Below are 11,006 nucleotides of genomic sequence, written 5' to 3' on the forward strand. Positions count from 1 at the left end.
GGAAGGTGTCCCTGTCCATGGCAGGGTGTGGAATGGGATGAGCTTTCCTATCCCTTCCAGCTCAAATAATTTTAGGGTTCTATGAAATGCCTTTGGTCATGCAGAAATTATAATTTCCTAATATGATATGAATGCTGAATTTTGATGTTCATTAATAATTGATTACAAGGGAGTAAAGGAAGAAATATTAATGTGCCTCATTGACTTGTTTTTCCGTTTGAGATGTGTCTTAGTCTTGCTTCAGAGCACTGAGAGGCAGTGAGAAGGGGTGCTATGAGAGGTCACATAAAGAGGGGCCAAAAGGATGATCAGAGAAAACTTTAAAACCCAGACTGCATTTTAAATTTCAAAATGGTTCTTTTGGTATCAAGATTATCTACCCAAAGTCAACAGGGCTTATGTAGTAGGCTCTTAATGAATCAGCTCTTGGTCCTTGGCCTCTGGATGTCTAATAATGATGATGTTTTATTAGTACAATGTGGAGCCCATTGACTTCGATTTGAAGCCCAAAAATCAGCTAAGCCTGCTGAATTTCCAGTTCTCAAAACTCAGGAGCAAATCTCTGCTAAGTGCTTCAAAAGTGAAAACCTGAGCAAATAACAAGATGACGGAGGTGGCACTTGACTTAAAACTGGAGTTTTGGGAGTTCCTTGTGCTTGAGGCGGCAGTTCTGCATTTTTACCCCAGGTTTCTGCAGCCATGGAAGTCAGGAATAGAGGAGTAAACTGCAAAAGGAATACTACAACCCCCCCCAAAATTGCAAACCAATTGCATTAATAAGCAATACTGTTTGGAAGCTGTAGTAGAAGTGTAGTATTTTGGTTTGGTTGCCAGTGCTACCAAGAGTTGTTTGCCTTTGCTCTGAGTGATGTCAGTGTAATACCAATTTAACAAATGCTTCTGTAATCATTGCCAAAATATTATTGAGCTTTTGTCACAGTTTAGAAATAGCTTTTAGCTTTATGAGCTTCATTAGCATAGGCATGGTAACATTTGTTATTGTGGGCTTGTCACCCACCAGGCTCGAGGATTTGAGTGGTTGCTTTTGTAGTGCATCACTGCATGCATTGACATCACTTGTGCTCTTGTTTTCTTCTTTTTGGGATGCTGACTGCAGAACAAGGAGTACAAGCTTCTGAATGAGCAGCTGTCCATGCTGACATCAGCCCACTCCTCTGAGGTGGAGAAGCTGAAGAAGGAGCTGCAGCAGTACCAACAGAGCCAGCGGGGCGATGACAACCAGCTCCTCAGCCTGCAGGGAGAGATGGAGCAGCTCCGGATGGAGCTGGAGAAGGCTCATGGGGAGAGAGAGGTCATAGAGGACAGCCACGGCAAGGAGAAGGACCTGCTGAGGAAGGTACGTCTGTCAGTCTGCCTCAGGTTGTCTCCTGCAGGTGGCCATAGTGGTGAAAGCTCACTCTTTACAGCTCTGAAGGGGAGTGTCTGTTCTTTGATTATTATTTCTGTTGCTGAAGGCCCCTAGGATTTGTCTTTAGCCAGCCCATGGGGCAGCAAGGACAGGTGGACATCCCTGCAGGAGCAGAGCTGCTTTGTGTCAGGACACCCCGTCCTAATGCCTTTTGTGCTGCCAACCTCAAGGGAACACCCCAAACCCAAACACATCTGGAAATCAGGATGCTTAGTAACCATGAACATCATGGAATCACAGGGTTGCAAAGGTTGAAAAAGACCTGTAAAATCACCAAGTCCAACCACCAGCCCAGCACCACTGTGTTCAGCACTAAACTGTGTCCTCAAGTGCCACATCCATGTGGTTTTTGAACACTTACAGGGCTGATGACTCCACCACTGCCCTGAGCAGTCTAGCAGTCTGTCCCAATGCTTTACAAGCCTTTCAGTGAAAAAAGTTTCCCTAATATCCAATCTAAACCTGCCCTGGCACAACTTGAGGCTGCTAAGATCCTAAGATTCATGTATATAGCAGAGCTTCATGTATATACAGTGATTCCTCGTGGCATGTAATGCGAATTACTGGAGAGGGTTGTCACAGATGCTGCATATATTAGGAAGATGTAAATATTCCTCATCCCAGCCCGGGATGGGACACAAGGCTCAGTTTCTGCCATGTCTGGTGTTGTAGGTACACAGAGAGTATGACCTGTGTGTGGACCACCTTCCCTTCCTGAGGAGAGGCACTGCTCCAGTACCAGCTGCTGGTTGTTATGAGCTTTTATAGGGTTTGGACCTGGGATATACACTAAATATATTTATTTTTTTCTTCGTCCTTCATGTGAATCCATAGAATATCCTGGGTTGGAAGGGAACTGCAAGGACAATCAAGTCCAGCTCCTGAGCTTTATCTCTTGGGGTGGAAGTGGTCCAACACTGCCACCATTGTACAAGAAGGCATTCTAGTGGGAGAAAGAGACTTCAGACTATAAAGTTTGTTTTGCCAATAGCAAAGATGGACCTTTTGCCCTGAATTTCTTTGCTGATCAGATTAATTCTGAGGCACACCCGTTCTCTTAACCTGAGGCACTGAGATATGAATTCAGTTTCCCTCTGCAAATGCAAGTTCCCTCTGCTGCTCAAGTTAAATCCATGATATCTCTTCTGCGCCAGAAATTGAATTGAATCTTTGACCGTGCTATTGGAAAGAATTTAGGGCTTTTCTACTCAATAAATTGCAAAGAAAAAGCTGTTTTGCAGATGTTATTCTAGAGCAGTACTTGGTGTGTGACAACCTGAGGATGAGTCACTTTTGGAAATTAAAAAAAAGAAAAAAGCCTGGAATTAGCTGTTTCTATTGTAGTGGAAGAATGTCCAGATGAGTCTCTTCTAGTGCACTTCACACAGCACCACTGCTGTGGCCAGCCTCCCCTCGAGGCTGAACCCTCAGGTGGTGGGTTTGGGTGAGAAGCTGCGGTGGGGGACTGCGGTCAGGGTGATTTACCCTGAACCGATGCCACAACTGAAATGCATTTTTGGGTGCACTTCTCAAAGAGGTGAGCAGCCTGTACACTTACTGTCTCTTGGCTGGATCAAGAGCTGCCAGGTGATCGCTTACTCCACTCCTTGCACCTGTGGTGCACACACACACACAGGGACATGTGAAACCAGTGATTTCCTTTTAAAATTATAAGATCCTGAATTATAAGATGTTCATCAGCTGGTTGCAGCACAGGCTTTTAGGGACCGAAAGGATGCTTGATTTTGAAGGTGATGCAGCTGGGGATAAACTGCGTCTCTTTGTTCTTGATTGCAAATCTCCTTTGAGCACTGAAGAAATGCTTTTAAAAAGCATGAAAACAAAGCAGAAGCTATTCGTTGTTGTAAAAGTGCCTACAGCAGAGCAAATACTGTGCATTTTACCATGAAAGTAAACAGTTTAATTATAAAACATTTCTAATGAGCAGTGCAGGCTCCCATTTCTGGCATTAGGTTTCCATTGCTCCCTTTGGTTCCTTGTCAGTGGGAAGACGAAGAGGACCTGTTTCCTTCCTAAAAACATTAATTTATCCAGAACATTTTCCAAGAAAAATTCTGGGAAGAGATTTTTGAGTTGTTCTAATATCTGCTAGAAGCTGGGGAGCGTCATGAAACTAAAGTCAGGTGAGAAGCAGTTTTCACCTTCAATATCAAGATGACACCATGGGTGTGGTTGTACTGGGACAGATTCTCAAAGACATCTCACTTCTCAGTGAGACTGGGATGAGCCTTTAATTTTTCTGCAGCTCCTGCAAATCCATGTCAGTTAAGATTTAGTTATTGGAAAAAAAGTCCTTTAATCTCTTTGTCATAGCTATTCTCTCCAAGTCCTTAATTTTAGAATAGCTCTTATTATTTAGTTTTGTGATAAAGTTTGAAACATCTGGGTAAGTACCAACAGCTCCTTCTGGTGCTTTTGGTAGCATGCAATCTTCTCACTTGGTAAGCTAGGATAATTCACAGCCTGGCCAGGAATTTTATTAGGAAAATGCTAAATGCCATTGTCCTTTCCTTACAAGACTGGGGGAGGATGGGCGGCTGATCTCATGAGCAGGTTGTTCCAGGGTAACACATAATAAGGGTTGCAGCCATCACAAGCGTTCCCTGCTCAGCATCTTCCACAGAAATCTTTCAAAGCAGGTGCTGTTGCATTTGAAGCACCTCCAAAAATCTCTTTCCTGTGGGAAGGTGGGCAAGAGGTACAAAAGGTGCCTGTGTAGGTACCAGGGATGGGTTTGTGCTGTTTGGCTGTTGTGTGACCTGCTTCCCTTGCCTCTCCCTGTGTGTAGTGGACCATTCTCATTCCCACTGGGCTTGGTTACACATAGGTTTGGAACTATGAGCTTCTTCCTGTTCCACGTAGAAACAGAAATGCAGGAAACAAGCTCAGTGGCTCAAGAGGACATTTTAGAAATACCCGTATCCAGTCTGGATTAGAAATTTTAAAATCTGGGAATAATTGTTGTGGATTCTACTAAGTCTTTCTCTTCCAAATACACTCTCAGCACAGCTGAGAATACTCAAGATTTTTGTCAGTTTTGTTTTCCAACCATCAAAGCTTCGGGCAGAGAATTCCTTATCAGCACCCAATGAACTAATCCCATTGCCTTTAATCTTTTCCTGATGGGATAAACAAGTCCAGTTCCTTGCTGTCCCATTGCAGCACAGGTTTTCCTTCTATTCCATCACTCCTGCATCTGTTTTCCAATTTTTTAAGAATTCTTCCTGCCTTGAAGACACTAGTGCTGATCGAATAGCAGATGTGATTTATGGTGAAGGAGTGCAGTTGGTTTTGGCACAGAATATTAAAATCTTGGCTCAGTTCACAGCATTTAAAACACCAGTAGCTCTGTATGCTTAAACTTGGGGGTTTTTCACTTCCTAATTGCACATCCAGACTCCAGCCTTCTAGGAGAGGTGCAGACAGATGTAGTGCAGACAGCTGGGGTAAATGAACAGGGAGAGTAATGGGTGGGGAGGTTTTTCAGTTTGTGCATGGAATAGGACTGATTCAGTCGTGACTTACAAGAAAATATTCACTGTGCTTTTGTCCTCAGCATTAGTATGTATCTGGCAGAGGCAGTGTTTGATAAAATGCCTTAATTTGAACATGCTTGTGTGGAAGACTGAAATCTGTGCTAGGAATGCATGCCAGCTGGGCTGCCTATAAATTTAATCTAGTGGTGACAGCAAAATTATTACTCTTGGGCTTTGAAAACTCTTATTATGGTGTTTACAGTGTTGTTTATTGTTGGTGCCTTGAGATCCTTCTGCTGTGTGTAGCTGTTTCCTGAGCAGTGGCTGCAGAAAGTGAAGGAGCAGGCGTAGGGAATGACATGTGCTGGGATGATGTGCATTCTCCCACCTGACAGCAGCAGAACCATCCTGCTTAGCTGTGGCAGCGTATTTCACTTGATAATATGATGGTTGTGTGTTTTGAGATAGCGCTGTTGAATGCACCAGAATTCCTGAGGTTGAATAGTGTTCTGGGATTGGTTGCTGTCAGCATCAGTCCAGCCTTGCAGTTGTGACAAGTGAAAATAGCATTTCGCAGGACTTAGTTCCTGTTCTCGTTATTTTTTACGAGGCAATTGTTGTTGTTGATAATTGCTAAATATGCTGCTGTTGTATTGCCAGGGGCCCTGGTACGTGTCATTCCTCACTGCACCAGAGGTTCTGTAGTTGTGGGAAGCACTGAAGTGACTCATTGTACTAAATGGATTTGGTACAATAAGTTAAAAAAGCCTGACCTATTCACTCAGCTCACATTCACTGTGTCCATCTTGGCTCCTGAAGTGCTACATCTCTGGGAACAATCAGCAGATTTATTTCCCCAGCAGCTGTGACTCGGGGCTGTGACTTGACGACAGTGATGAAGGCCATGGAGATGTAAAAACAAACCTCTGATTTGATGACCTGATCACTTGCAAGAGCTTCACTCCTGCAGTTCTGCTGAAAACGTTGATTTAAGGGAGAAATGCACTCAGGAAAGGGAAAGTTAGTCTCTGTTGTAGCAGTGTTTCAGCTACTGGCGTACAAAGGACAAGTGGCGAAGCACAGGGGAACAGATATTTCAAAGAGCAAAGAGTGGCTGAACAAAGCCCCCTGTCTCCTGCCAGGTGAAATTAATCCCCACAGGAGCTCTGCCCTGCAGCCAGCAGTAACTCTCTCCCTTGTTCCATAGCGTATCTCCGACCTGGAAGAAGAAAATGCTCTCCTGAAGCAGGAAAAAGAGGAGCTGAACAGGAGGATTCTCTGTCAGTCTGAAGGTAGGAAAAACGGCCTGTAGCATCGTAATGCCTCCATTAGACAAGGGCTTAATCTTCTCCCCTGAAGCTCATTTTCCGTGCCTTGAAAAGTGCTAGTCTTCCTGTGACCCTTTCCTACTGGCTTTTGTCACTATTTTGTTGTGCAAGTCGCCCTGTACATGCTATCCTATTGGTGGGTGATATGCCAGAGGCCAGTTTAATTGGTGAAATACAGAATAAAGTACCTAGAAAGGCCTTTTAGTCCAGTTATATTAGAGCATTTCTTGCAGGTGGTGTGGGAGGCAGTGAAGCTGTTGGAGTAGGGAATAGCAGTGTCCCAAGAATGATGAATAAAGGATCCAAGGGGCATCACAATTCACATTATTGAGCTGTGACAAAGGATTTCTCTAGTGTGACACGAGTCTGTGAGTGCTTTTTAAATGCAGAGACTTAGCTGACAAGTCATACATAGGGGAAGCAACCTGGGAAAATCCCATTTCACAAAAGGGACTCTCATGCATGTATTGAGCTTTTCTATTTTTTGTCATCCTTTTCAGCTTTAATTTTGTAGCAGGATTTACAGAGATCATCATGCTGTGGATGTAACTGTCACTGCTCCATGGTACTTGTGAAGTGCCGTTTGGTCTCACCAAAATAAAGGAATGAAGATAACATGTTAAGAAGAAACTTGCTGCAGATATTTATTCATCCCTTACAGGATGCTTTTGGAGCATCTAAGATGGGAGAAAGCAAGTAGAGGGGGTTGGTTTGTTGTTCACCCATTTAAAACAACACATGGGCTATATTTGCCTGGTTCCTCAGGAACAGGAGGGACCAGGTTTGCTTCCAGGAAGGAGTTTTTAACAAGTAACTGAATTTATTTGGATATAAAATTCTCTGAACTCCCACAGTCTTGCCATGGTAAATGGCTGATGATGACATGAACAAGAGCTACTGTTGTTGATTTGCTCCTGTACCAAAGCTGCTGGTGGCAGGCAGAAGGGAAAGTTTTAAATGCTGCAAGTACCACTTTTTCAACATTAATGTATTTCTGTACTGTGCTGGTCTTTTCTTAAGTGGGTTTATGGCTGGCCCATGGGAGCTGGAGCTGCTACAGTTGAATGATGGTTTGTAGGTGTTGGAGCCTTCTCTTTAACTCAAGGCAAAGGACTGCTCTGCAAGCAGAAGAGCTCAAGCTGTTTCCAATGTTGAGGAGACAAATAGAGATTGTAATATTCTCTAAATATTAGTGAATGCTTACATGCATTTTAAAGGCTCTTGGAAGAGAGTATTTTGTTCATTAGTTGTTGTTGCACATGTTTACAAGAAACTTGTTTCTGAGCTAAAGTTCATAATTTCTTTTTTTCTTCCTATTTTAAAGATGAATTTGCACGAAACACGGTTGAGGAAAATATCCAGATGAAGAAAGAGCTGGAAGAGGAGAGATCTCGTTATCAGAACCTGGTAAAAGAGTATTCAAATTTGGAGCAGAGATATGACAACTTGAGGGATGAAATGACAATTATAAAGGTAATGAAAGTGGAATTACCCCTGTTTCCCTGATGTTGGTGCCTGGATAACATGGCTCACTCAAACTCAAAACACTTAATAGAACTGCCATTACTGGGCAGTTTGTGCTTGGTATTTCTAAGAATACCTTTCTGCACTGGAGCCAGACCATTTGTGTGCCTTGAGAAAGGGGTTTGGTCTTCCATGCTTCTCTGTGAAAGGCTTAGAGATGTCTGTGATTCTCAGCAAAAACTGGATCACGCTTGTTCTTGTTTTGCTTTTGTGTCAGTGGCGCTCATGTGTAGGTGTTGGGTTAAAAAAACAAACCAAAAAAACCTCCAGCAATATGACTTCAGAATTTCCAAACTTGGAGTCTTTAGGTTCAGCATTGCTAAAGTGTTAGAAAAAGTGTTGAAAATCAGAGTGCTGCTGGATTTGGTGGAAGGTTGAGTGTTTAAACCTGGCGGGTGCTGTCAGCAGCACAACCTTGAGCTCAGATTTGCATGTTTACACTTACCAGGCATCTGGTGTCATGAAGAGCCTTTAATTCATGCAGAATTTTTAAACTGAGCTTCTATGTAACTTTTGCAGTTTGTGTTAATGTGAATTTTAGGGTTAGGGCATAAAAACCTAGAAAACGTAGTTCTCTATAAGGTAACTTTAGTATACAGTCGCATATTTGCTCTAAATAAGCAACACTTCAAGAGGAATCCTTTAACACCAGGTGCTTTATGTGTCTGCATCATTTCTTGGCAGCAAGCACCGGGGCACAGGAGAAACCCATCCAACCAGAGCAGCTTGGAGTCTGATTCCAACAACCCATCCATCTGCACCTCTGAGATCGGGGACACCGAGGATGTGATACAGCAGGTGGAGGTACAGTCAGTCAGGAGGGAGAGCAGGGGAGCCCAGCTCTGGGGGTGATGGGTGTGGGGTTTGGAGCACAGCGGGGCAGTGCAGGTCAGGCAATAAGGTGCGATGGATAAAATTGATTCCATGCTGTAGAAGTGCGTGGTTAATTGTGTGAGAGGGACTGCAGGGTTATGGTGCTCTGCAAACTCTGCTTGTTTGCAGCATCAGAGCTCTGAAAATAACAAAGTGCTGTCTTTGGGCCATACCAGCTTAAAGACTGATGAAAATTCATCACAGCAGTTACACCCAGCACTGATGGATCATGACTGTATCATGATCCTTCTCCGCAAGGACACCAGAATTCATTGCCCTCTTGCCCCAAGCATTTTCATTCCCATGCATCTTCACGGATGCTTTGCTGGCCAGCACAGCCCCTGTAATCAAATCAACAGTCTCCTAATGCAGAAAAGAGCGGCATAAATTATTCCTCGGCTATCAAGAATCCTGTGGAAAAGGGAAATGTGTTTTTTACTCACATCTGATAGAACAGGCTGCTTTTTAAGCTCCACTTTTTTGACATGAGAGCGCTTGTGGGTGATGAATGTCCCTAGGGTCTGCCACCCCCTGGCAGGACCTTATTTTGTGTACCAATACCATTCCTGCAGAAGCCCCCACTTCCCTTTGCTGGCTGCTGTGTTATGCTGCTTTAGTATTTCTGAACTGCTCTGAAAACGTTTTCTCAAGTCAAAAGAATCAGTATTGACCATGCTCTGGTATAAAGTATTCCAGGTGAAGGCAGCTAAAACCCCCCAACAAATAAATACTTGACTAAAAGGGACCCAGTAGGGCATTTCTGATGTTCTTAGCCCCCATCAGCCCAGTTACCTATTGGGCTCTTAAGCATTTAGGGATTTATTAAAACAAGTCAGCTGTTTTACTGACAGTAAAAACAGGTGTTTAAAATGTGGATTTGGAAGTAAATGTGTTTCTTAGGATGTCCTATTCCTGACTGTGGCTGATGTACAGTCAGGGGGCATCTGGCACTGTACATGGTTAAAAACCCTGACACTGAGGTCTTTTTTTTCTCTCTCCTGTTCTTCTCCAGGAGGTTGGGATGGAGAAAGCAGCCATGGACATGACCCTCTTCCTAAAGCTACAGAAGCGAGTGAGGGAGCTTGAGCTGGAGAGAAAGAAACTGCAAACCCAGCTGGAGAAAAAGGAGCAAGAGAGACAGAAATCACAGGCAAGAGGCATCTTTTCATGGACACTAATATTTCATATTTGTAACTGGCTTTCCTTGATTGCCTGAGGCCACATGATGTAGGAATTTAGCTTTGAGAGTGGCAGGTTCAACATAAGAGGCTACAAATGGCATCTGGAAAGTGGAGATAAACTTTTTTTTTTTGTCAGCTAAGGACAACTGAACAGAACTGCTTTATTTGTTTGTTTAAACAAACTGGTTATAAGGTATTTAGGGCAGTATCTTAGCATCTTCAAATCAGTGAAGTGTAGAATCAGTTCTGGCACACATTATTTCACCAGCACTGACCCTGTGTCTCACATGTGGCACCCTCCATGTCCAGCAACCCTCCATTTTGGATGATTTGTGTTATTCAAGCATTTCTTTGCTGTCCTGGCTTCCCGCCATCCAGCAGTGTGTGGCATGAGCTAAAAAGCCCTTCACACACAGGTCAGTCAGGCTGGTGTCCTCAGTTTGGTTGTATTATCATCATCTGTGTGTTTTTGGTTGGGTTTTTTTTCCTCTGTAATGATCATAGAGGAATACAGGTTAAAAGTAGTATAGTAAAGCAGAAATATCAGGATAGCTGTTAGAAGAATGGGTTCTTCATTTCTGTTGCAAGGCAGGGATATTCTTTTGCTGTATTCTTCCTTCCTTGTGAGAACAAACTGAAAACAAACTTCCTACAGTTTGGGTTGCTTGCTTGAAAGCAATTTAAAAACATGTATATTAAAAAAATTAAGGTTACTGACAGCCCAGTGGTAACTTAGGGGACAGGAGTCCATAAGTCTGAAAATACAGCTCTCTAGGTTGTGGTGAGCTGACTGCTGGGATGGGGGGTTGGTTTTAATAGCAGATCTCTTGTATGTGTTTTCCCTTCCATCTGTAGCCGAGGCTCTGTGGCTTGTCAGAGGCCACAGTGTGCTGTGAAACAGCAGTGCTGTGTGCTTGGTGTCCTGAAGCACTGAAGACACTCTTTTACAAATTGTTGGGCAAATGCCATCCCTCTCGGCAACATATTTGAAATTCCTGGGACTTATGTTGCTTTGTTTGGGAATTATTTTTGTTATTACTCTGCAGTGTGAGATCAGTGTGCCTTGGAACAAATGCAGTAAGAGACTCAACAAAATCATCAACAGTAGTTATTTACTTGCTTCACTAGATATTCTTATCGATCACCCCTAACAATTTACAGGAAACACATGAAA

The 11,006-nt window shown here is 43.3% G+C and overlaps 1 protein-coding gene across 1 annotated transcript in view; it reads left to right on the forward strand.

The window, feature by feature from the left end:
• Positions 1-11,006, forward strand: part of MYO5B (myosin VB) — a 148,464-nt gene that overhangs the window by 107,564 nt on the left and 29,894 nt on the right. The window contains exons 22-26 of the mRNA XM_017734339.1: positions 1,115-1,357; positions 6,134-6,218; positions 7,579-7,727; positions 8,463-8,582; positions 9,664-9,801. Coding sequence (XP_017589828.1) covers positions 1,115-1,357; positions 6,134-6,218; positions 7,579-7,727; positions 8,463-8,582; positions 9,664-9,801 — 735 coding nt within the window. The remainder of the gene's footprint in view (positions 1-1,114; positions 1,358-6,133; positions 6,219-7,578; positions 7,728-8,462; positions 8,583-9,663; positions 9,802-11,006) is intronic.

This window comes from Corvus brachyrhynchos, unplaced genomic scaffold (assembly GCF_000691975.1).
Source record: "Corvus brachyrhynchos isolate BGI_N302 unplaced genomic scaffold, ASM69197v1 scaffold285, whole genome shotgun sequence".
Lineage (NCBI taxonomy): Eukaryota > Metazoa > Chordata > Aves > Passeriformes > Corvidae > Corvus > Corvus brachyrhynchos.